Below are 26,927 nucleotides of genomic sequence, written 5' to 3'. Positions count from 1 at the left end.
GCAGTGTCTACTTCTGATACATAGTCCTCTTTGTAAGTCTTCCTTTCCATATTTCTGAACTATTTCATCACACCCTGATCAGCACTCAGACTATGCTTACTACCATACATCTCTCTTAGTGTCATTCTTTAAAGGACCAAAGCACCTCATACATCATCCTCAGAAATTTTGTTTCCATAACATTCAACCTCTTTCTTTCATTTCACTGCCAAGAAAAATTTATGAGTATATTGCATGTAATATACATATGACCACCTTCTTTCAATTCATCAGTTAGAAATCAAAAGCATATAGAAATAACTATGAACTACTTAAACAATGTTTCAGGTAACAACACTCTGAATTCATTATAAATACTTGCAACAAAACTTCTCCAAGTGCAACACTGCTGCTCCTGACTACGCATGCCCCAAAAGGAGTTATTATCATTATCATTATTTTTCACTAACCCCAAAGGAGTCAGTAGTACAAATAAAATCCACAGCCTGTATCAATTAACTAATCTATCAACATACTTTCTGTTCTTAATGTACACAAATTTTCCTTGTAAATCATACACTCTCAATGTTAATAGTAACATGAGAATATATTATGAAATGTGGTTAATGAAGTGTCCACTACCCAGGTTTCTTTCACTCATATATTCACCAGCTTGATGAAGCTGACATTCCTGTACTGTTTGAAATAGTTATCAACAATAATTTCATACTAGTATTAGACTACAAACAAAAGTTAATCAAGTGGTCCATTTCTGACAGCTTGTGATTAAGGAGAAAAAGTTTCTCATCAATAACTATACATACTTGCTTGACTTGTGGCTTAAATGAAACAGATTTCATTTCTATAAATAACCTAACCACAGATTCAATTCACATGTACCACTGTCACAAGAAAACTGATTACCAAATTCATCTCCCACTCATTCAAATTAAGTGTTATCTATTAATGAATCAAGCCACATAAAATGACAAGCACAAGCAATAGGGCATGGAATTAAGGAATGAAGTTGAGACATTGTGCAAGAACAAAAATCATGCAGGGTCTTCAATGGCATCCAAAACATGCAAAAATAAGTATAAGTAATAATAAAGAGAAAATTAATTTGTAAATGACAAAATTAATGGCTAACTCTACTTGCTCAGCTGTTCATAGCCCACACGCAATGCCAATCAAGTACATTTCAAGCATTAATATCAATAATCAATATGCATGCATTTATAATAAACTATCTAAATAACAATTACAAGACTTATCAAAGTAATCTGGAACATAAAAAAATACTGAAGTACAAACACCAGTCACCATAATGTTTAGCATTTATTAATGGCCAGATAAAATAACCAGTATCATTGCTAGTACTTTCAATTTCCTGAGACTTTTACTCATGATAAATGAAACCAAAATTAAAGAAATACTGAAAAGTTATCATAATGGGATTCATGTCCTCAGCTAACATATTTGCACCAAATTATATCTGAAAACACCTTTCAGAAAACTAGTATAACTTGTCAATACACACCCAATATGCAAGCTGTTTACTAGGTCAATCATTATACCACATATCTGCAATCTTATCAGATCTGTGACAGATATCAAGATAAATAATGATCATGCCACCCAGAGCAGTCAGTTATCAATATGCTTATATAAAAAAAAAAAAAAAATGTCATGCTTCTTGCTACTTGTCACTGGTACCATTTCTGCTTATCCCCCATACAGCAAGGATCTGGGAAACAGAGATATGCAGAGAAATTTGAGTTCTCTACTATCTAACAATTTTCACTTGGCTAAGCTATCATGTGAATATTACAGATGACTTAATAATTAAGTTAGTGTATACATGACTTCATAGTGTAGATAGTAAAGGGGTGCAAATGTTCTGTTGCCTGATTCTATTGTAGGGAAGCACAGATGACAATCAGCTATGTCATACTCATTGTCTGTTTGCAGCACCAGTGATGTGTAGCCAATGTGCTATCAGAGAGAAAACTCACTTCCATTCTTCAAGATAATGAAGTGAAGATTCTGCTGAATAGCTCTGTAATATCAATAAGCTTTGAGAAATCAAACATCTTGAAGAACTTGTGCTTAATAAATCAACTAAATGTAGCATAATATTTGCTTCTGAATTTAAGGGGGATAACTTTTCCATATATATTCCCGGCAGGTTTGGCATTCCTATAACTAGCTATCCAACAGGATACTATTTTCTAAAGCATGGCAGTTATATCATTAAGTGTTATTGTAGGTTCAGGACAACTGGATGCCTTTTTTGGCAGCATCTTTTTAACACAATAAAGAATTGTCAAATTCCTAGTTTCCATGTTTTGCAGCCTTTGCAGGATGTATACTTCCTCTAAATTGCAGTTTATGGTCTACAATTCATTTCTCTTCCCATTCCAACACTGTCAGTATAAGTGTCTGAATTTTTTCAAGCAGGAGCAAAGAGGTGCAGATCATCTCAAATTTATAGGTGGTAGGTTCACTGTCTTAGATTCTAAGCAATGAAAAAGTGATTCCGATAAAATGCACTCCAACAATAGTATGGCAAACGGTGAAGTCATAAATGATCTATCCTTCTTATCCCTACTGATAACATCTTCACAATATCAACTTTCTACATATTGTCCAAAGAAATGTTGGACACATGTCTTAGATCATAAAATCATTCAGATAATCAGTTTACAAATGAAGTTCACAGACTGTCATTCTTAATCAATTATCAACTTGTGTGGAATACTTTTTTCTGTAAATATCTGTGAGCAGATTAAGATGGAAAAGCATATATCACCAACTTTACTGGCTGCACCTTTTGAATCTATCAAGTTACAAGTTTTAAGAGGAAATATTGGAAAATGGAGGCATGAAAACCAGCATGGCTATTCAGGTACAATTAATCAGTGATAATTACTTTCAACCATGTCTGTAACATGCTTTCAAAGAAGAATTTCTATCTCAATACACCTATTAAATCAAGACAATATCATGAAGGGTTTTTTACAAAATTGTCTCCCTTGAGCAAAAAAACTTTCTGTAAGAAGGAAACTGATTCTAAGTGTATTACATACATTTTTTGCCCCTTTTCTTTCTAGCCTCAAGTGTGTTGATTACTGAAATGCATTCCTTATGCAGAAATATTCTGAAGCCTACCCACATGCCCTGGTTCAATCCAGTGACAGCACGTCAACCTCAGCATACCACATCGTTCCAATTCACGATATTCCTTTCACTCCTTTCACCCTCCTGCATGTTTAGGCCCAAATTGCTCAAAATCTTTTTCATTCCATCTTTCCACCTCCAATTTGGTTTCCCACTACTCCCTCTACCTCTGACACGTATATCCTCTTTGTCAATCTTTCCGCACTCATTCTCTCCATGTGTCCAAACCATTTCAACACACCCTCTTCTGAACCTAAAAATCTTACTCTTATTCACATTTACTCTCAACTTTCTCCTTTCACACACTTTTCCAAACTCACTCACCAACTTCTGCAGTTTCTCGCACAAGTCAGCTACCAAAGCTGTATCATCAGCGAACAACAAATGACTCACTTCCCAGGCCCTCTCATCTCCAACAGACTGCATACTCTCCCCTCTCTCCAAAACTCTTGCATTTACCTCCCTAACCACTCCATTCATAAACAAATTAAACAACCATGAGGAAATCACACACCCCTGCTGCAAACCAACCTTTACTGGGAACCGTTCACTCTCCTCTCTTCCTACTCGTACACATGCCTTACATCCTTGGTAAAAACTCTTCACTGCTTCTAGCAGCTTACCTTCCACACCATATACTCTTAAGACTTTCCAGATCCATCTGTTTTTCTAAGTATTTCTCACACACATTCTTCAAAGTAAACACATCCGGTATGTTCAGGCCCCAATTGCTCAAAATCTCTTTCAACATGCCCTTCCATCCACAATTTGGTTTCCCTGTTCTCCTTGTTCCCTCCACTTCTGACACACAAATCCTCTTTGTCAACTTCTCCTCACTCAATCTCTCCATATGTCCAAATGATTTCATCACACCCTTTTCAGCTCTCTCAACCAAAATATTTTCATTACCACACCTCTCTTACCCTTTTCTCACTTTACATACCATCCCGACCCAAACATCCTACATCTGCCACCCAACTTTCTCAATTAGCATACCATCCCAACCAAAACATCCTACATCTGCCACCCAATCATGAAACACATTCAACAGACTTTCAAAATCCATCTCCTCCTCACTTCCTCCCTACCTGTCACCACTTCCCCATAGGACCCCTTCATCAATTTTCCCATTTGCTCTCTTGTTTTTTGTGCACTATTAACCTCCTTCCAGAATATCTTATTCTCCATGACATTTACTGATACTTGCTCACCCCAACTCTCACTTGCTTTCTTTTTCAATCCCTGCACCTTCCTTTTGACCTACTGCTACTTTCTCTTATCGTCCATATACCTCTCTCCTTTTTCATAAGCAACTTTACGTCATCATCCCATCTCTCACCTTACATAAGCCACATGCATTTTTTGCACATGCCAGCCCTACTTCCCTAAATACCTCCCATTCTTCACCCACTATCCTAGCTTCTGCCATTCTAAACTCAACCTCTCTTGATATTTCTCCACAGAGGACTCTTTTTTTCAAGTTCACTTACTCTAACCCATAAGGTTTCCTCTTTTCTGTAAACTTCTTTAAATTTTTACTCTAACCTTCACAACATAATGATCAGACTCCCAACCAACTGTCCCTCTCAGCACAATTATGTCTAAAAGTCTCTCTTCCGCATGCATATCAATTGGTGTGTAACCTAATAATGCCCACTGACACTCTTGCCTACTCACATATGTATACCTGTGTATGCCTCTCTTTTTTAAACCAGATATATAAATTACCAATCCCTTTTCTGCTCACATAACCACTAATAATCACCCATCTCTTGCACTACATTTTCACTTATACCCACATGGATCTAAAAGCTCACTTCCTTACACTCTGTCACAAACTACCACAACTTCTGCTTCAGTAGTAGTGCTACCCCTTCCTTAGCTCTTGCCCCTTCACCAGCACCTGACATTACTCCTAAGACATTGTAAAGCATTCTCCTTAACATCAGAGCTATATTTCACTCAGAGCCAGAACACCTAAGTTTCTTTCCTTAAACATAATACCTATCTCTTTTGTCTCCTCATGCTTGTTACATCCAAATACATGTAGCTCACTTCCTCACAATCTCTCACAAATTCCCACAACTCCTGCTTCAGCCATAGTGCTACCCTTCCTTGGCTCTTGGCCTTTAATCATCACCTGACTTTACTTATCAAGACATTTCCAAACCATTCTCCTCCTTTACCCTTGAACTTTTGTTTCACTAAGAGCCAGAACAGCCAGGTTTATTTCCTCAAACACTCTACCTATCTCTCCTGTCTTCTCACCTTGGTTACATCCACACACATTTAGACATCCTAGCGCATGCCTTTGGGAAGGATGAACACTACCTGTTTGGCTCCTTCTGTTCTATCTTTTAAAAACTGAATACATGAAGGGAAGGGTTTCCAGCCCCTAGCTTCCATCCCATTTAGTCACCTGTGACACCCTGGGAATAGAAAAGTGAAATTCTTTCTCCCCTACATAAATATAAATTTTCTTTGCTACCTCAGTTGTGCAAAAATGATGAACTATCTATTGGTAATGGATGTGAAAATATCGTCTAAACTGCCATTAATTGTTTCTTGAATCACTGCTCTAGAATCTCCTGTGAGCAGGATTCCAAAATAGCCCAGATGATATACAGCACACATAGTTGACTGCCAGAGGAAGGCTGTATTGTATACAGCACATCTGCAGTCAATAAGATATGTCTTTCAAGACAAACTCAAGGCTTAAGTTGACTGCTTCCATGGGAGCAAATAATCTACATATCTAATAGCAACAGTTTCAGGGAAGGATGATCATGCCTTTCTTAATTGTTTGACACTACAATAAAACTGTAGAGACAATGAAAAATACAGAAAATACTAATTCAATATAATAAATTTGTAACAGTCTATGAAAAATGTAACTACAGTGCCATCGTACACATGTTAAACAGGAATGAGAGGATAATACATCTTCAACTTCTTAAATAACGAATTGTATGTTACTGTAAGTCAGGGGATTTCCACTGTATTCACAGTAAGATCAGTTCCCAAAGAAATGCAACTGCACCTCTACTGTTTCTCCATCTCATATCTGAAACAAGATAATACCATGCCCTCTAATAAGGAAAAGTTTCAAAACTTCACTTTGGGGATGTGAAGACATAAAAAACTGAGATGGAATACTAAGCTGAAAGAAATCCATATTTTGAAAGAACAGTGAAAGATCTTGTACAGCAATGAATGCCTCTTCAATGGTAGACTGGACTTAACAGTCCTTTAGGGAAAACAATTATAATGTTCTTCAGAGCACTAATACCTTCACAAGCAGATTTCTCCTGTGTGCTAACATCAACTTTCAAGATATCTAAAAATGCAAGGATAGAATGCACAACCTGTAAACCAAAATAGCTAAAAACCTGAATGTCTGAAAATGAATGAAAGCACTGAGGCTATACCCTATAATAAAGACAGGAGAAACATACCATAATCTACACTTGCAAAATCCTGAAAAGATTGGTTACATTCTCTATTTGTATGAAAGGCATATAAGACTATAGTATTCCTTTCATACAAGACTGTATAGCATTATCTATAAAACTGGAATATGTAATAAATACAATAATGAAGTGCACTGTAAATAAAAAGGGCCTAAAACTGCTTTGTAGATAACCAGCTCTTCCTCTATATGGGATCACAGAATGCGATATCACTAAGCGAGGAACCCTATTCTACCAGTCCCTCTTTTCATGAGGGTGTGTGCTGTAGAAAGTGCTCCAAAACTTAAGTAAGGGTTGTTGGGTGGAGTAAGTGTGGGTTCTGGATGGAATATGCCAACTTCCCTCCAATGGGTCAGCCTTGCAGTTACCACCATTGTGTGTGGATCTATGCTACTCATGCAATGTGGGTATACCTATGAATGTGATTCACCTGCAACCCACTGAGTTTGCATCAGTTAACATGGCATCCATTTGTCCAGCAATATCTTCTCCTACCCCCAAAGCCAACAATCAAATAGAAGAGAACATCTCTGACCTTAAAAATGAAGCTAGAAATCTTATTGTGTGCTGATGCTAGAGAGGAAGTGTCACCACTTGGGTATGCCCACAACCTAGGTAAATCTACAATCTGCAACATAGAGATGAAAGCAGAGAAATTTCAAAGTGCTTTGATCCACTCTTCTCCACTGTCTGCAAAGGTAACCACAAAGTTTAGAAATCCAATGAAGAAGAAAAATAGCCTTAGTAAGCTCTGGTCTAGAGCTTTCAAGATTTATAAGCATTTAAGTAAAGAAGACAATGTTGCTGAGCCAGAGCCATCTAAAGTAAAGGATGGCTAGATAAGTTTATTCAACAACAGAAGCTACATAATGTGAAAGTAATGTGAGAATCTGCCAGTAGTGACCATAAAAGCTGCTGCACACATACCATTTTTCTCTGTACGTTTATTGTTTGAGGTTTTTGCAGAACATAACTCCCACATAAAATGAGTGATGGGTGTAATGCCAGCTGTCATAAAAAAGACTAACTAGCAACTGTTGAAATGAAAAATCTAAAAAAGGGTCAGGACAAGAACCTACAAAATGTACCAGATCACTCAGGATGCTGTGGTATATACATAGGTTGAGGATCTGACAAGGAAGAACACCACAACAGTTTGGTCTATAATAGGATGTGGGGTCAGAAGTACTTGAAAACTATCACAAGGTATACATAGGGTATAAAAGTTAAAAACAATGAAGTGTTTTACCAACCTTTGACTTCATAATTTTGATTCTCATTATAGCACCTTCTTATTAATTCCACACCTCTCACATTAATCCAGTCATAAAGCAAGTGGACAGTGATCTCTACACCTGGGAGAGTTCAGTGGAGGTAGAGAGTGGGGTTATATGGGGTGTGGTAGAGAATAATTGTGGAGTTCTAGCTTGTCTTGTACTTTGATGATCTATGAAGTGATCATATTCCCTTATGTACATGACTTTTGTTATCTGTAGTCTTATAGGGTTGTGGCAATGTTTCATTACTACTGTTTTCAGTAAGATACTGACAAGCAAGATTCATGCTATGTTGTTGCTACATATGTAGTTTAGGGCTTCCATTTTGAAGATGAAATGTTAACCGTTGATTGAGAGATGCAGTAGTCATACTAATATAGTTTATGTTGTTCTCAAGTTTAAAACCTTTAACTGGGCAGTACTTTTAAACTACACTGGTTGACTGTAGTAGGTCATTGTTCTGTGAGAGGCTGGTTCTCATAATGTTGCTGCCAGTTTTCTTGTTCTTATTGTAAATGACAATGCTGAGATGACCTTCAGGGATTTTACAAGTAATGTCCCTGTCTATCATCTCTGAAGATACATTCATCAATTTGACAGGCATGAGACATATTTTCTTTAGAAGAAAAGCCGAAGAGCAGTTCCAGGTTGTTGTTGGCTGATAAATTTTCTTCATCTATGATTTTATCAGAAAAGCAACTAAAATTTGCTTGACTCTGGTGATTTCTTGGTTGAAGAGGTCCTATGAAGAAGAGTTCTAATAAGCATGACTTCGGTAGGGCCTAATAGCATTTAATCAGTCCTCTTGGGGCACTTATTTTCAGCATTCAGACATCTTCCCAACTTGGTAGACTTACAGCGAACACTGGTTTGGTATTCCCCATTATGAGCCTGGATGTTTATATCAAGAAAAGGAATCTTGTTGTCCAAATTATGAAGTTAATCTCAGGCCATATATCTTCTCAATAGCCTTATATAGTTTCTTAAGATGCTCTTTGTGTCATCAACAAACTGGCAGTACATATTTGGATGGATGGTGCTGTCTTGCAGGACTTGGTTTTCATGACACAAAAAGAAGTCAACAAAGGATGGACCTAGTGGAGAGCCCATGGCAACTCCCTCTACCTGATAACCTAACTTAGCATCAGGACTGCAAAATGGGGCTTTGGTGGTATAAGCATGTAATAGGCCTCCTAGTATGGTTCCAGGAATCTTGGGTGCTCGTCTTGATAGGCTATCATAGACACTGTTGAGTATTATCTTCATAGTTGGTTCTACTAGAACATTAATGAATAAACTTTACCTCTAGGGATGAAAAGAGTCCATTTGGCTGAGTACAACAGAGAATGTCAATAAGTTCATTAAATGTTCATAGAGAAAACATGCCGGGAATGCAGGGAGAAATTGTCCAGGTGATGTGTGTACCTAACCTGTGTGTGGGTGTAGTAACCTGGCAAATCATGAGGCAGAGCAAGTTGTCAATTTTATTCATCTTTACACTGCCATATACATAATGCAGGCTGTATCATCATATAATGAGGGAGAAGTGTTGATCAGCTCCAAAATTAGCAGCTAATTTGTTCACCCTCTTTTTCAAAGCTTCAATAAGATTGGAACTGATGTAGCAAAATTTGGTGCAGTCATTCAGGATGGAATTAAACTTGCTGTAGTAATCTTTTCTATTTAGAAGAACATAAATGCTGTACTTATCGGCTCTACTCATCAGCAAATCCTCTGCACACTGTTCAGTTCTTGTGCAGCTTGTCATACTTCTAGGATAAGTTGAGAACTTTTGGCATAATTAAAATGCTTAGTACTCTCTAGTAGTAGTTTTTCTATCAAGTCTGGGTTTATTGAGATCTTCACTTGTCTGGCAAGGTTGAGCAAGGGCTGATGTAATTGTTCCAACTCCATCTTCTTGTCATTCTTATCATATGTAGGCTGCAAGTGGCAGTTTAATCCTGCACTTGTTAAGTTGTGACTTGACAGGTTCAGAAAAGTGTCTGACAGAGGTAAGGTTACTAACCTCCTTACAGCCTGTTAAGTTTCTTGAGAAAGCTAGTCTTTACTGAATTATCTACTACTGTAAACAATAGGTCAAGACACCATTCAATACGATCACATATATCACTACTAACTTCACTGCCACATTAGCAGTTCTCTTTTTCTTGTGCTTCTTTTCAGAGTTCTCTTTCTTGTGCTTCTTTAAGTTATGTCTGTTGATGCATGAGTGTGTATGATAATCCACTGTAATTCTTTCACTTCTTGCTGGTGGGTTATGTGTCTTAATTTTTAAGTGAGCAGGCATATTTTCTTTCATTCAATATTTGTTAAAGACCAATAAATATTAAACACACTAGCTTTCTGTTACTTTCTTTCAATCTTCCTAACCACACATTCTGCCTCATCATATAAAGTGTGAATCAATTATCCTATATTCATTTTCACTTTACTCTTAAAATACACAAGATGTTTTGAGGCGCAAGAACACTGCTCATCTTCAGTCAAACTGATTACAAATGATACAAAGCAATATAAAAAACAAAACATGAATTACATCTTGAAATGTTATGAATGGTAGAGGTGATGCTATTCTTTTATACCACCCATTTTTTTTTTCAACTATTCTTTTCATTCTTGTACCATGCAGGCTATCTATCTGCCTCATTCCTATCATTTTCTTAAGGGTGTCTCAGTAAACAATGTGTTTTGTCAAAAAGAAAAAATACCAGGTAGGCTTCTTAAACAGGCAACAATTGCCTTACATTCACCAAAGCTCTCTATGCATCTTGGATTTATCTCATTCGTATTACTGTCCTTACAACTTCAGCGCCATTCTTTATGAACATCACTTCCTCTTAAACTTTCACCAACTCCTAATTCTTTGTTTCATAATTTGCTTTACCCTGATTACTTGATTTTAAAGAATATCATTCATGTTAATAATATATTCTATTCTTTAACATAATATGCCTCTATAATATCCCTGAGGTTTCATTAGACTATTCAGTGAACATCACTTACAAATTCTCATTCCCTTCAATATCATATGGTGGTAGGTCACAGCAAAACTGTTACCATCAACATACATTTAACATTGATTTTTTAAAACAATTGTCTACCATTTTCCACAACAGTGAGGTAGTACCAGGAGCCAATGAAAATAAGGCCTCATTCCTCTTATCCAGTCTCTAGCTGTCACGTGTACTGCTCCAAACCATAGCCCTCTATCCATAACTAGGCCCCACAGACCTTTCTATAGTTTTCCTCAGCTGCTTCAAATGCCCTGGTCCACTGATAAAATGTCACCCCCTGTACATAACATCACTCCAATTCACACAACTGATACTGATATAAGACAAAGCATTACATAATGCAACCTGAGAGCATGTTCTTATTCAATGGAAATCACACCAATCCATTCACACAAATCCATTGCAAATTCTTTCACTAAAGAATTCAACTTTCCATCATGAATCTAATCTGTGATTGAAATGGCAAAAGGAAATATGGTGAATAATAAGAAAGACTGATGCATGGTGACAAGCAGCATCTGAATCAAGAGATAATTTGCACAGAAAGATTAAAGTCAACCTACTTTGTCCCACCGTATTTTCTGATTAGATTTGATGCAAAAAAACAGGTAAACAAAAATTCTTTCACTGACATGATTACTTAGACCTTCCACATTTCTTTTCAGTGATATATACCACAGAATCAACATATCTAATGATTAATCCATAATCATATTTAATTCAACACTCAATTCAAGTCATATGTCTACCACCCATCTAATCAAACATTCTTAATTTCTTAACTGGGATTAACTCTAATAAACATACAAACATGAAAACATAATTTTAAGTAAAAATACTCCCAAAACCACTCAGTCCACCCATCTCTAGAGTCTGATTACAAGATGTGTTAGCCTTACCAGTTAACTTGACATTACAGATCATTATTATTTTGTCAAATTTCACAAATCACATCCTTCTTTGTTTGATACTCACAAATCCAAAGATACTCAGGCAATCAATATAAATAAATGACAGTTTGTATCAAACTTATGTATCAAAACATGTAGAACTGCTAACTTTAGGGAAAAAACTAGTGGGCAAAAGGTCTATAAAAATTTTTCAGTATTACTTCATTAATCTCAAATATTTTGGGCTTCAGTTTTCATGTTTTACTTGGAAAATGATTATATGCTAATAGGAACAAAAACAGAAATTTCACTTTTTAAGTATACAGTGACTAGAATGTTTAAACCAAGGTAATAACTCACGGCTACAAACTTTTCTGTGAAGAGCACGAGCAAAAGCACTGACCAATAATGTTAGGTAAAAGCACCATTTCCAAAGACTCTCCATGACATTTACACAATCTCATTGACTAAATATTTGGAAAACCAGAAGTACAGCAATGAACAAACAATCTGGTCACTTATTGAATTAAACATTTGGTGTTGGTTTCTACATCTCAGAACTAATAAAAATACAAATGTTTTTACCAAAACCACCACCATAAGTCTTTAAAGAAAATTCAAATGATTATGAAAACAAGAGGAGTCACTTATTCCAACATTTTAACCACTACTTAATGATATCAGGCTTAAGCTAAGCACATCTGAAAAAAAAATCTACAAGCAAGGTTAGTGAAATAGAAATATATGATTATATTACAACATGACATTTACAATATACCTCTGTACTTGCTGCACAGTGGGCCAAACGAATGCTCGTCCACCAGGGACCAAAAGAGGCTTTTTGAGGCAACATCCTGTAACACAAACGCACATCTGTCACTACCCAACACTAAGCATAAGATGGATGATGACAGGTGTGTGTGTGTAATATAGCTGCAAGATCCCACAGAGGATAAGGTAGGAAGGTCCCCCTTCATGATTGCACATCCAAGCACTGTAAGCACACATGGTGTTTCATTTGAAGATGGGAAAGGTTATTGGACTGCACAGTAAAGGACAGGGGATTTACATATGATTAACAATGGCTTATACATACATGGTATTACGCACAAAAACACATGTGCCAGAATGACTCATAAAATAGTCTAGACTAAAAGAAAATAAAAGGGTGTGTAAAGAAGATTTAGGTAAAAAAATAAAGGTCTTTATGGAAAAGGCTTTAGTATTCACAGTATCGGAGCTTTAAAAAGACTCAGAATGTTCTCATCACAAAAGAGCGAACTCAAGATGCTGGAGAACAGCACAACTCAACTATTCATGGAATTTTCATTTGAAAAACCCACCCACTATGAAAGAGAATACAAACTGTGGGAAAGATCTGTAGAGACAAACTTTTTAGGGAGCCTTAAGCATAAAAGTCAATAATATAATGAGGAAAATGAAATACATCTATGGTACAATATGATTAAGTTCAGATGATGAGGAAGAAAGAAGACATGGACATAGTGAAAGATTGAATTAATGAATATCACATGGTGAAATTTTTGCATGAGGATGTATGGCTCCATAAACCCTCATGTAACAAATCAACTTAATAAGAAAATTGGACAATCTAAAACCACTTTAGTCATTGATGAGGACTCTCTTTGCTTCCCCATACTTCAGGTATGTTAAGGATTAGCACATATGTGCTATGAGGTTGTATGCATGTGACTCACCTAACAAAAGTGGAATAAAATAAAGGTAGGACATGTAAGATGAAACCGACAAAAATCAACATACTTCTCTGACCCAAGTGCAAAAATATCAGAACTTTATCAACATCATGGTATATCTTGAAACCTTCATCACAAAAGGAAAAGCTGAAGATGATGGGGAGGATGATGTGGAGCAACAACAGCAGCAGTGGTGGTAGCACCAGAAGCATTCAGAGGAGGAGGTTATCATAACCACAGCATCTAGGTGTATGACATACACTGAAAACTTGAAGTGGTGTAATTAATAAACGACAGAAAAAGAGAAGGGAATGATGCATCAACTAAAAAGTATGGATCCTAAATGAATATCTCAAGCATCTCCTCATGCTGAAAAAAGAGATTTCCCTATCTATAAAAACAAAGTGGCAGCAATCAATAAAAGAAGCCTTTACCAATGATACTTAACAAAACCTATTTATAGGGTAAGCAACAACCTAGAGAAAGAGCCTAGACACTGATAAAGGTAGACAGAGTTCCTTTGCTGTTTACAGATTTACCGCTTAAAGTTTCAATGCTTTGCAACCTATTATTTCCTAACCTAAATAACCATTCCAAATAGTGACACATGATGAATCATAAACCAATACGAAAAGCCCTCCATGCTAACCACAGAAGCATCAAAACAAACCCTGCAGTTTGGGGGAAGATACACTGATCTGGGGGCAGAAAATAACAGTACTGTGAAAAAAGGAAGGTAATTAGGTAGGCTGTGCACAAGCCCTGCACCAGGCAGTACCCCATCACATGTACTTATAGGTACAGTAGAAAGGTAACCTCACATGGTTGTTACACACATGAAAGTAGCAACAAGATAAAATGAAGCCATATACAGAAGGTAAATAAAACTAATGGAATCTGAAAAATGAATAAAATTAGTGAATTAACCCTAGATTTGTGAAAACAATTAAGAATAAGGTACAGGAAGAACTGTGAAAATACAGTTTGGTGCTTTTGCATATATAAATAGATGATAAACATTATACCAAAGCAGAATGATAAATTTGCCCCTGATGAAATAATGTGAACCAGACAGTACTTGAAACTAATGCCAAACTTAAGATACCTTTATGAAACTGATATTAAACACTATATGTCACTAATGTAAAATGAGTTTGAATGGCTGCCACTATCACAGGCAATGCCAAACCTGTAAATATTGCCATAGTAAATTCATCATGAAATGATCAGCAAGAGGTGGGTGAGGTGATAGAATGCTAAAGTGAATGAGAAACTATGAAAGATCATTAATTACTTACAGTACTATCCTGCCCCAGGATCACCTTTCTATGGTATTCCTGCAGCATTACAGAAGCTGGCATCTTGGCCTGGGTGGAACCACAGGTCAAGATGTGTGGTGGTGATGTGTGTATGTCAAGTGTGAGGTGAGTGGAGAACAAAAGAGGACTAAGTGTTCATTGTCTTTAGAATGGAGTTGCATCTTGGGCATCAGGGGTCTTCTTATCAGATGAATTGGTGTTTCTAGTGATGGAGAGATGGGATAGATATGTCCAGAACACAGAAGAGAAAGTGTAATTTGCACACAAATATAAGCTTAGTCCTAGAGGGTAAAATTACTAACTATACATTACTCTACTAACTTAAGCTGGCATATTAATAGCAAAGCTAGACGAGAACTACGGAAAAGCCATAAAATCAGAAAATTCTGACCTCTATGCACTGCTGACTCCGTTTAAGGAGCTACATAAAGACCTGAAAAAGAGAGCTGAGCAACCTTAGTTCATAAATATGGAGTCATCCTTCAACTACGTGTCCCCAGCCCACTATTTCCTACTGAATTTATCTTGCCATTTGTAAGGTTTCTAAGGGACATAAACCCTCATGAAAAGCAACGAAAACCTATATACAACACTGGATGCCAGGGCTGGGGTGTGAATGTCATCCTAAAAAAAAAAAAAATCTAAATAGTAAAATTGACCTTCTAACAATGCAACTTTTTTCACCGTTATGAATATGTCTTCATAATGCTATGCATCTAAATACGAAAATATGGTAGCTATATAAAAAAAAAGTGTTTCAGCATAGAGCAAAAATAATCAAAAATTTCTTATAACAACCAATATAGCACAAGTAAAAACAAAATCCTAATCATTGCCTTCTTGGATAAAAGACAAAATAATATATTAAAAGACAGATGAGAATTCTACTGAGATGTATGAGAAGACAACAAGGTATCACAATGGTCGATCCCCATGTGGCTGATCTCCACAGAGAAGCAATGGGGAATAGAGCTGGGGGGGGTCTTCCAAATTGGGGAAAACTATTACATTATCTTCCATTAAACTGGGGAAGTAAAAGCAAGCTTAATAATGGGTTCAAGGTGTCAAATTATCTTTTCGAGTACAGTGAACTTAATTCCTGTAAATATAGATTGTTTCTTATACACAATACAGTACTTTGATGTCTGAATTATAATCTTACTTTAAGATTTTTAAATAATTAACATAACTGACGATTTTGTTTTTCACATTTTGCATTAACAACTTAATATCTGGGAACAGGAATAAATAATGTTATTTTGTTAGAGGGCATGGGGACAAATATTGGCCCCAGAAAGGATCAAAACGGAATACTGAGAGTCAAAGACAAGATACAAAATCTACTTGAGACAATGAACATTCAACCCTCAACTCTCCTGGACAAAGCCCACAAATACAAAAACATAACATCACCAACTTTCTTGACCTGTGGTTCCACCAATTAGTTTCCTGAGTATTAAAGGGGACCCAGGGGCAAAGGTAAAGTGTGTATAATCATATACAGTACATGAATGTGGACTTGTGAATGTATGTATAAATGTGTGGATGTGTATGTGTATGCCTATGTTCACACTCAGTCTCTAGCTGTCAGGTGTAATGCACCGAAACCACAGACTTTTCCTGGTATACCCCAGACATTTCACATGCCCTGGTTCAGTCCACTCACATCAGTCGACCCCAGTATACCACATCGCTCCAATTCACTCTATTCCATGCATGTCTCTCACCATACTTGTATGGTCAGGCCCTGATCGCTCAAAATCTCTTTCACTCCATTCTTTCAACTCCAATTTGGCCTCCTGTTTCTCCTTGTTCCTTCCAACTCTGACACATACATCCTCTTTGTCAACCTTTCCTGACTCATTCTCTCCGTACATCCAAACCATTTCAACACACCCTCCTCTGCTCCCTTAACTACATGCATTTTATTATCATACATCTCTCTTGCCCTTTCATTACTTACTTCATCAAACCACCTCACACCACATACTGTCCTCGAACATTTCATTTCCAACACATTCACCCTCCTCTGTACAACCTTACCTATAGCCCATGCTATAGGTAGTGAAGGTCAGTCTGTAGCAGGGGTGTGTAATGTCCACATGACTGTTTATGGATGGGGTGGTTAGGGAGGTAAATGCAAGCATTTTGGAGAGAGGGACGAGTATGTAGTATGTTAGGGATGAGAGGGCCTGGGAAGTGGGTCAGTTGTAGTTTGCTGATGATACAGCTCTGGTGGCTGATTTAAGTGAGAAACTGCCGAAGTTGGTGACTGAGTTTGGAAAAGTGAATGAAAGGAGAAATTTTAGAGTGAATGTGAACAAGAGCAAGGTTATTCAGTTCAGTAGAGTTGAGGGACAAGTTAATTGGGATATAAGTTTGAATGGAAAAAACTAGAGGAAGTGAAATGCTTTAGATATCTAGGAGTGGATTTAGCAGCGAATGGAACCAAGGAAGTGGAAGTGAGTCACAGAGTGGGGGAGGGAGTGAAAGTTCTGGGAGCAATGAAGAATGTATGGAAGGAGAGAACGCTATCTTGGAGAGCAAAAATGGGTATATTTGAAGGAATAATAGTTCTAGCAATATTTCATGGTTGTGAGGGATGGGCTATAGATAGGGTTGTACAGAGGAGGGTGGATGTGATGGAAATGGAATGTTTGAAAACTATGCAGTGTTAGGTGGTTTGATCAATTAAGTAATGAAAGGGTGAGAGACATGTGGAAATAAGAGTGTGGTAGAGAGAGCAGAAGGTGTGCTGAAATGGTTTGGACATACGAAAAGAATGAATGAGAAAAGATTGACAAATGGGATATATGTGTCAGAGGTGGAAGGAACAAGGAGAAGAGGGAGACCAAACTGAAGGTGGAAGGAGGGAGTGAAAAAGATTTTGAGCAATCAGGGCCTGAACATACAGGTGGGTGAGAGGTGTGCAAGGAATAGAGTGAATTGGAACAATGTGGTACACCAGGGTAGACGTGCTGTCAATGGACTGAACCAGAGCATGTGAAGTGTCTGGGGTAAACCATAGAAAGGTCTGTGAGGCCTGGATGGGGATATGAAACTGTAGTTTCAGTGCATTACACATGACAGCTAGACATTGAGTGTGAATGAATGTGACCTTTTTGTCTTTCCATGGCACTAACTTGATGAAGCAGGGGGTAGCGATGCTGATTTCTGTGGGACGAGGTAGCACCAGGAATGGATGAAGGTAAGCGAGTATGAGTATGTACATGTGTACATGGATGTGTATGTATATGAATGTATATATGTGTATTTGTAGATATGTATATGTGTATGTGGGTGGATGGGTCTTTCTTCGTTTGTTTCCTGGAGCTACCTCGCTGGTGCAGGAAGCAGCGGTCAGGTTTAATAAATAAATAATAATATAAGAAACAATAATAACAATAATAATAATAATAATAATAATAGTAATAATAACAATAAAAATAACAACATATTCACATCCTGCTATCTGGTTCTTCAACATCAAATGTTCACTCGAATGGTGTTCAAAAAAACTGAATCAGTGTAAAGAGAAAAAAAAGTCAAAATGTTTCAAGAACCACACCAGAATGTGTGGACTTTCAAAGATGCAGTCCCAAATATTCAACAAGGAATCACTGAATTACCAAAATGTATGGGACTGGCCACCACAGAAGAGACATGGTAATGTTGCCGAGGCCCAGGGAAGGGACTTTTTAAAATGAGGATACAGCCATTACCAAAATGAGCAGAGAAAAAGAACATGAATGCAGAAAAAGACCTCCTTAGAGTATTAAGTACAGAAAATGACTGAATCAGGATAATTGAAAGCATTAGAGAAATACTTAGTGAAAATCATCCAAACAGAGAAAGAAGTGTTAACTTCACCAGGTTACTAAACCATGCATCAGCTTGTTTAAAGGAGTTGAGCTAGAAGACGAGGAAGTGTTCATCCATATCTGGATAAAATCTTCAAATGTCAACCATCTGATGAAAAGCCTGGCAAACCTTATTCTTCCTCATTATTCCACCATGCCCTCCCCACCCCAGACAGCCTCTACATACCAGATGCAAAGCAACTTCAGGAGTGTTATTACTATACTATTTCAAGCTGTATTCTATATGAAACACGTACATTAATAGAGTATTCACACTATAAGCTTTTCAGTACTTCATTCATATTTCTGAGAAAATTAGGAAAGGGGACCACAAAACCACACCTTATCCCAAAGAACCTGATAGTAAAATGGGATATATTTTCTGGTAATTCCACTAAACTTTTCTGGGAATGCATGCCCAATATAAATCAAAGAGGAGTAATGTAGGATGATGCATGTAAATGTACAGTATGTCCACATACATATATATATATATATATATATATATATATATATATATATATATATATATATATATATATATATATATATATATATTATGCTTTGTCACTGTCTCCCATGTTAGCGAGGTAGCGCAAGGAAACAGACAAAAGAATGGCCCAACCAACCCACATACACATCCACACACAGCACATAAACATATCTATACATCTCAACGTATACATATATATACACACACAGATATATACATATATACATATGTACATAATTCATACTGTCTGTCCTTATTCATTCCTGTTGCCACCCTGCCACACATGGAATGAAAACCCCCTCCCCCCACATGTGAGTGAGGTAGTGCTCGGAAAAGACAACAAAGGCCCCATTCGTTCACACTTAGTCTAGCTGTCATGTACAATGCACCGAAACCACAGCTCCCTTTCCACATCTAGGCTCCACAAAACTTTCCATGGTTTACCACAGACACTTCACATGCCCTGGTTCAGTCCATTTTTTTTGGAAAATTAAAAAAATGGGAGGGGAGGATTTCCAGCCCCATACTCCCTCCCCTTTTTGCCGACTTCTATGACACGCAGGGAATACATGGAAGCATTCTTTCTCCCTTATTTATCTATTATACTTGATCGCCATTTCCTGAGTCAGTGGGGTACTACTAGGAAACAGACAAAGAAAGAATGGCCCATCCACTCACATACACATATGTAAACATAAACACCCATACACACACATATACATAAAGAGACATACATATATACACATGTACATATTCAAACTTGCTTGTCTTCATCCATTTCTGGCACTACCTCGTCCCACAAGAAACAGCATCGCTACCCCCTGCTTCAGTGAGGGAGTGCCAGGAAAACAGACCAAAAAACAAACAAACAAACAAACAAAAAAAAGGGGCTACATTTGTTCACTACTCAGTTGCTAGCTGTCATGTGTAATGCATTAAAACCACAGCTCCCTACCTGCATCCAGGCCCCACAGACCTTTTTATGGTTTACCCTAAATGCTTCACATGACCTGGTTTAGTCCATTGACAGCACGTCAACCAGGTATACCACATTGTCCTAATCCACTCTATTCCTTGCATGCCTCTCACCCTCCTGTATATTCAGGCCCTCAACACCCAAATTTTTTTCACTTCATCCTTCTACCTCCAATTTGGTCTCTTGCTTCTCCTTGTTTCCTCTACCTCTGACACATATATCCTCTTTGTCAATCTTTCCTCATTCATTCTCTCCATATGTCCAAACCATTTCAACACACCCTCTTCTGCTCTCTCAACCACACTCTTTTTACTTCCACACATCTCTCTTGCCCTTTCATTACTTACTCGATCAAACCACCTCAAATCACATATTGTCCTCAAACATTTCATTTCCAACATATCTAACCCCCTCCATACAACCCTATCTACAGCCCATGCCTCACAACCATTTAACATTGTTGTAACTCCTATTCCTTCAAACATACCATTTTTGCTCTCCGAGATAATGTTCTTTCCTTCCACACATTCTTCATTGCTCCCAGAACCTTCGCCCCTCCCCGACCCTAGGACTCACAGACACACACATACACACTTACTTCCTGCTCTAGAAGACCCTTCTATCTTTATAAACATGTTTTGATGTACATACTGAAAATACATTCATACGTACATATCGTATCAAAAAAATTACAAACCCTAGGGGAATACTTTTTTTTTCTTTTTTACTTCATGTTCCCCTGTCAAAGAAGAAAGCCAATGGATTCTCTGAAATGTTGTAAAATGGAAATGAGAAACAATGACTTTGAACAAAATTAGCTTCAGTGCCTCAATATGAAAATACAGCCTTTAACAATGAAGTAAATCTTAAAAAGCAGGGAAAAAATCAATACTACTAAGAATATGAAAGGAAAGCACATTTTTTAGGAAAGTCAAGCTAAAATCTGACTTTTAGCAAACAATAAGGTGTTTAGTCCATAACTATGTTAGGATAAGTAAAGGTTAGGATCAAAGTCTTTTATAAGCATGAAACACCATGATTCTTTGGAAGGATGAGTTAGTGCCATAATTAAAAAAGTAAAGGAAAAATCCTGCTTGGAATTTGAATGCTGAACTTTCCAAATTTTTGCTGAAATGCATTATTTTTGTAATGCAGAACACAGACGCCCTAATGTGTTGAGACACCAACAACACCAATTAAAGACCACGAATGGGGGAGTCTTTGTGATGTTAAATGAAGAGAGCAACATTAATTTTTGGCTCCTGGCTTCAACTTCACTAGACTTGGTTATACATATATATTTCCATTAACAAAGCATTCACTTTTAACCATATATAATAACTTCTGTCAACTGCCAATCCAAAAGATTAGTGGTATCACTATAAACAAAATGCTTTTTGTTTTTTCTCAAAAATGAACTGACACATTATCTGCCATCTAACATGTGCCGTGTGGACAGGATGCAGTTTTTGTCTAGTGCAGCTACAACCAAAAAAGCCAGCTAAACATTCCAGAGCAAAGGAAAACGAATAAAACACAAAAAACAACAATTAATAGGCAAAGCACTGCTATCAATAATTTGGTGTGCTGAACCTGGTGAAGCTCCTGGGGAATCTGTACAAAGAGCTGTCTTACAGTTTTGCTCATCTACTTGAACTACTAGTTGTAATAATTTTACAAGCAAAAACATGAAGCAGAAAGACATAAAAAAAAAACTCATGTTCACATTAAGCTTGTAAATACTCCCATCGACTCTCCCACTGTCCCTTGCTGGTATTTTGTGTACCATCAATACCTTTGAAGCATCTGAATACATGGCCAAACAAATGCGCGTCCTCCTACAACCGTCAGTGGCTTTCCTTGGTAACAACATCCTGAAAACAGGCGTTGCAAAGTTCAATAACAACTAGGGAGACTGATGTGGTAGTCTATACGCCTCTTTCACTGAAAATCCTTTAAACAAAAAGCATATTCATAAACCTACAAAGAGATGAAAAATAAGTTAAATGCTTCTTCTGACTCCATGCTTCACTGGAAATTTCTGAAATTATTACATAACACTTACCTTTGGTAAGTACAATAAACCCTCTATTGAACATGATATAAGCTAGAATTCAGTGTTGTACTTTTCCAGAAATCTGATATCTTTGGAGCTTATCTCCCCTGTTTTTACTTAAGTCCTGTGTGTATATTTGTAACTGCTTATCCCATAAAAATTAAAACAAAAATTAAGCAAGTTAAATATGACATTCTTAAGGCATTTACTGCCTACTGCAGATGTGTTATTCATTTATATCTAATCTGTTTAACAAAGCACAGCTTTATCAGATAAAGTTACGTAATGCATGTACAGAATGTTTTTTGTTAAAAACTTCAAATATTTTTCAAACCTATCTGAAGAAAATTCAACATGCACTGTAAACTTACATTAAAGAGGGATAGAATAATAAAATGAAATATGTCTACCCCTTTTTCTATATTTACATATACACATACATAACGAATCTACAAAAAACTTTGTCTGCCTCACTAAACACTTTCAGAGACAATGTTACACATACAATCTAGTACTCTGTTATCTCTCCTTTGGCCTTGATTACCATCTGCAGAAATCTGGGCATGGAACTGGCAGAGTTTCTTAAGTATTCTAAGTCCATGTTTTGGGTCCATAGGGTCTTGATTTCCTGAATGGGTTGAGACACTGATGAGGTGTTGCAGGAAGCAGTGGCCTGATTGTGCATTCTAAGCACCCAGCGCACCTAGAAATCTTAAATGTATCCGGATTTTCTTGCTAACAGGTGGGAATTCTGGTTATCTTTTCCTTAAAATGGAAAAAGCCATCCAAATTGAAACGCAGGTGGAAGAAATACAGCAACCAGAAATCAAATTCCCAAAATGAAATGGCAACAAGCTAGAGAAAGGAAAGAACATCCTTTCTATAAGATTGCATGAAGCACACTGACGCAGGATGCTGGTGTTAATACTGTATGAAACACTAGTCTCAGCAACCAGATGTACAATGATTTCAATCTGAGAGCATTATATACTTGTATCCACAATGAACCTCAGCCATGTATTGCCTTAGAAAAAACAGAGTAAAACAATGTCTTCACAAACACTGTAGCTCTTAACAACAAAATCACACAAACATCTAACTCTCATCACTCAATATGACTCCTGATCCAAACACTACCATCACACTACACACTGAACTCAATGGCTTACCCAGAAGAGAATGTCTGCATCTCCACAGAAGTCTTCAATCACTCTTTTAAACCTAGAGAGACATAAAGTCATCTTGAATAGACAGTTTCACCAACTGAGCAAGAAACTAGGCATAACATATGAAACACGCATCATTCACTCCCCATACCAATAGCCAACACAAAAGCAACACACTAACTAAATGCCCTCAGAACACCACTGGCACCAAATTCAAACAAGAAAAAGAGTACCTCAATATCCTATACAAAAATTCATCCTCTCCACTTTAAACTGTAGGAGGCCTCAACTGCCTGGTCTTCCATCATCTCAATATAAATACAAAATACAAAACAGATGCTAAGCATACAAAGTAGTGCACTTGGAACAATCACAGGCTGCCCAGCAACCACAAACACTCTACACCTTCACAATGGAACAAAACTTCTACTAGAACACTCCCGCCTCAGTGTGCTTGGCACGCATTCCAATGCAACAGCACTAGACTTTTCCCACCTAAACCATTCCATAACTAACCATCAACTCTCTAGTAGAAATAAAAAGTTTATCCCTGCCTAACATTTCATTACCCTCAACTCACAGATCCCCCCACCCACAACAAATATAACTCTAACAAAACACATACACACTGAAATAACACAATAAGCTCTAACCAGCTGAACTCAATTCAGTCTTAAAGTCCAGCTCACCATACATATACCCATCTGATACCACACTCCACCGGCAAACATAAGTTACACTATCCCGCTTACATTCTGGATATCTTCCAATACTACTATACTACACATCCCCTTTCAATATATCCCAAGGCCCTTCATACCTATGATGCAACTAACATAATGAAGACACTGAGCACTTACCATTCATGCACTCTTTTCACACAAGCACACACACATCACAATATTTCATGACTTGTGATCCCAACCAGTGGATGTAGCCAGCTTCTTGAGTGCTGTTCAAGCCTCATAAGGATATTGGGGACTCCTGGGGCAGGAAAGTAAGGTAAGGTATCTCATAATTACAGAATGGCAATAATCCTGCTTATACCCTGTAGTCACTTTCAAAGGGAAATTCTCTAAAAACAATTCATCAGCTCCACCCTATACTATGCCTCAGGTGCATGGATCTCCATCTCAAAAGCAAATGTAACAATGCTAGAACCCACACAAAACAATGAACTCACAACAGTAATGAGCTGCCTAGCAACCATAAACACTCAACACCTTCATACTGAAACAAAGATCCTCCCAATGCAATCCCACCTCAACATGTTTGACACTCAATTCTGTGAAACAGCACAAGCCTCTTCCCCCCTCCCCCAACCAAACCACTCCATAACTAACCACCCCTACATCACACTTCAGCAACCTCTACACACAGATCCCCCACCCCCAAACAAGTATAACACCGACAAAACACATACACACCGAAACAATCCATTATGCAACAAACTAATACCCTCCCAATTCAGTCTTACACTCAAACCCAACACATGTATACCTATCTGAAGCAACACTCCTCACACAAACACTAATCGCACTTTCCTGTCTATGCTCTGGATATCATCAATCCATACAACATAAGAAACTCCATTTCAACGTATCCCAAACCTTCATGCCCATGATGCATCTTTCACCACAAAGACACCCAGCAATCAACTGCCCATCACTCTCCACACACACACACACACACACACATCACTATACTTTATGCCCTATAGTTCCAACCAGTGGACCTGGCCAGCTTCCTAAATGCTGCAGAAACCTCATGAAGATAAAAGAAACTCCTGGAACGGGAAGTAAATATACAGAATAAAGATTTCGGCAGCTTACAATCTCTCAGGAACACAGCTTTATACAATTAAATTTCAAGCTTTCTGACCAACCACTTTGATCAGGATTTTCAAGGGTTTATAAACCATAAAACATGACCCAGACATAGGCCAACAGACCCTCTCTTGTTTGTCTTGCCAATGTACCCCCATACCTAAGGTAGTGAGTTGCCAGCTGTTAATATCACCTTACATGCTTCTAAAAAATTTAGGTTTTGCACTTGCATACAAAATAAGAAAAATGTCAAAAAAGAAATCACAATCATGACAATATCATAAAATTTTCTATTACATATGCACTGTCCCCAAAAGGCATTGAGCATTCCCCAAATATTTTCAAAGGTTCTACATGGATAAGGCTTAATGTGGGCATTGGCATATGGCACTTTCAGGTTGAAATCATCGCCCATCTGGTTGCTGAGAATAGTGTTTCTAAGAGTAGCACCAGCAACCCAACTCAGTATGCCTTACTGTCTTGAGGGAAGGATGTTCTCTCTTTACTCTTCCTGGCTACCACTTCATTTTGGGAATTTCGCTTGTGGTTGGTGTGTTTTATCCACCTGTGCTTCAAAATGGATGAGTCTTACTCTTCTAATGAGAAGAAATCCCAAATTTTTACTTGGAAGCAAGAAAAAGTGGGTACATGTGAGACTTCAAAATGCACTGAGCACTCTGAATGCACAATCAGGCAGCTGCTTCTTGAAACAGCTCACCAGTGCCTTGCCTCACTCAGGAGATCAAGACCCAATGGACCCAAAAACATGGACACAGAATACTTCACGAACCTTGCCAATTCCATGCTTAGACATCAGCGGATGGTAATCTAGGCTAAGGAAGAGATGACAAAGTATCAAAATGGAGGTGTGACATTGACTTTGAAAATGGACGGAGAGGCGGACAAATTTCTTTGCTGACATGATATATATATATATATATATATCTTTTTTATTTTGCTTTGTTGCTGTCTCCCGCGTTTGCGAGGTAGCGCAAGGAAACAGACAAAAGAAATGGCCCAACCCACCCCCATACGCATGTATATACATACACGTCCACACACGTAAATATACATATGTATACATGTCAATGTACACATATATATACACACACAGACACATACATATATACCCATGCACACAATTCACACTGTCTGCCTTTATTCATTCCCATCGCCCACACACACACACATATATATATATATATATATTCTTTCAAACTATTCGCCATTTCCCGCATTAGCGAGGTAGCGTTAAGAACAGAGAACTGGGCCTTTGAGGGAATATCCTCACCTGGCCTCCTTCTCTGTTCCTTCTTTTGGAAAATTAAAAAAAAATAATGAGAGGGGAGGATTTCCAGCCCCCCGCTCCCTCCCCTTTTAGTCGCCTTCTACGACACGCAGGGAATACATGGGAAGTATTCTTTCTCCCCTATCCCCAGGGATATATATATATATATATATATATATATATATATATATATATATATATATATATATATATATATATATATATATTTTTTTTTGCTTTGTCACTGTCTCAAACGTCTGCGAGGTAGCGCAAGGAAACAGACGAAAGAAATGGCCCAACCCACCCCCATACACATGTATATACATACGTCCACACACGCAAATATACATACCTACACAGCTTTCCATGGTTTACCCCAGACGCTTCACATGCCTTG

The 26,927-nt window shown here is 37.5% G+C and overlaps 1 protein-coding gene across 8 annotated transcripts in view; it reads right to left on the bottom strand.

The window, feature by feature from the left end:
• The window catches only part of Flo1 (flotillin-1), a 235,098-nt gene that overhangs the window by 171,844 nt on the left and 36,327 nt on the right, over nucleotides 1-26,927 (bottom strand). For 4 of the 8 annotated variants that reach the window (XM_071663589.1, XM_071663591.1, XM_071663595.1 and 1 more), the window contains exon 2: nucleotides 21,990-22,068. The exons of 2 other annotated variants lie outside the window; for them this stretch is intronic. In XM_071663589.1, the coding sequence (XP_071519690.1) occupies nucleotides 21,990-22,068 (79 nt within the window). Of the gene's footprint in view, nucleotides 1-12,609; nucleotides 12,686-21,989; nucleotides 22,069-26,927 lie in introns of all 8 variants that reach the window. 2 more of the 8 variants (XM_071663590.1, XM_071663594.1) reach the window with 1 other exon arrangement.

The sequence above is a fragment of the Panulirus ornatus genome, chromosome 7, assembly GCF_036320965.1.
Source record: "Panulirus ornatus isolate Po-2019 chromosome 7, ASM3632096v1, whole genome shotgun sequence".
Taxonomy (NCBI): domain Eukaryota; kingdom Metazoa; phylum Arthropoda; class Malacostraca; order Decapoda; family Palinuridae; genus Panulirus; species Panulirus ornatus.
This window is presented reverse-complemented; position numbering and strand designations above follow the sequence as displayed.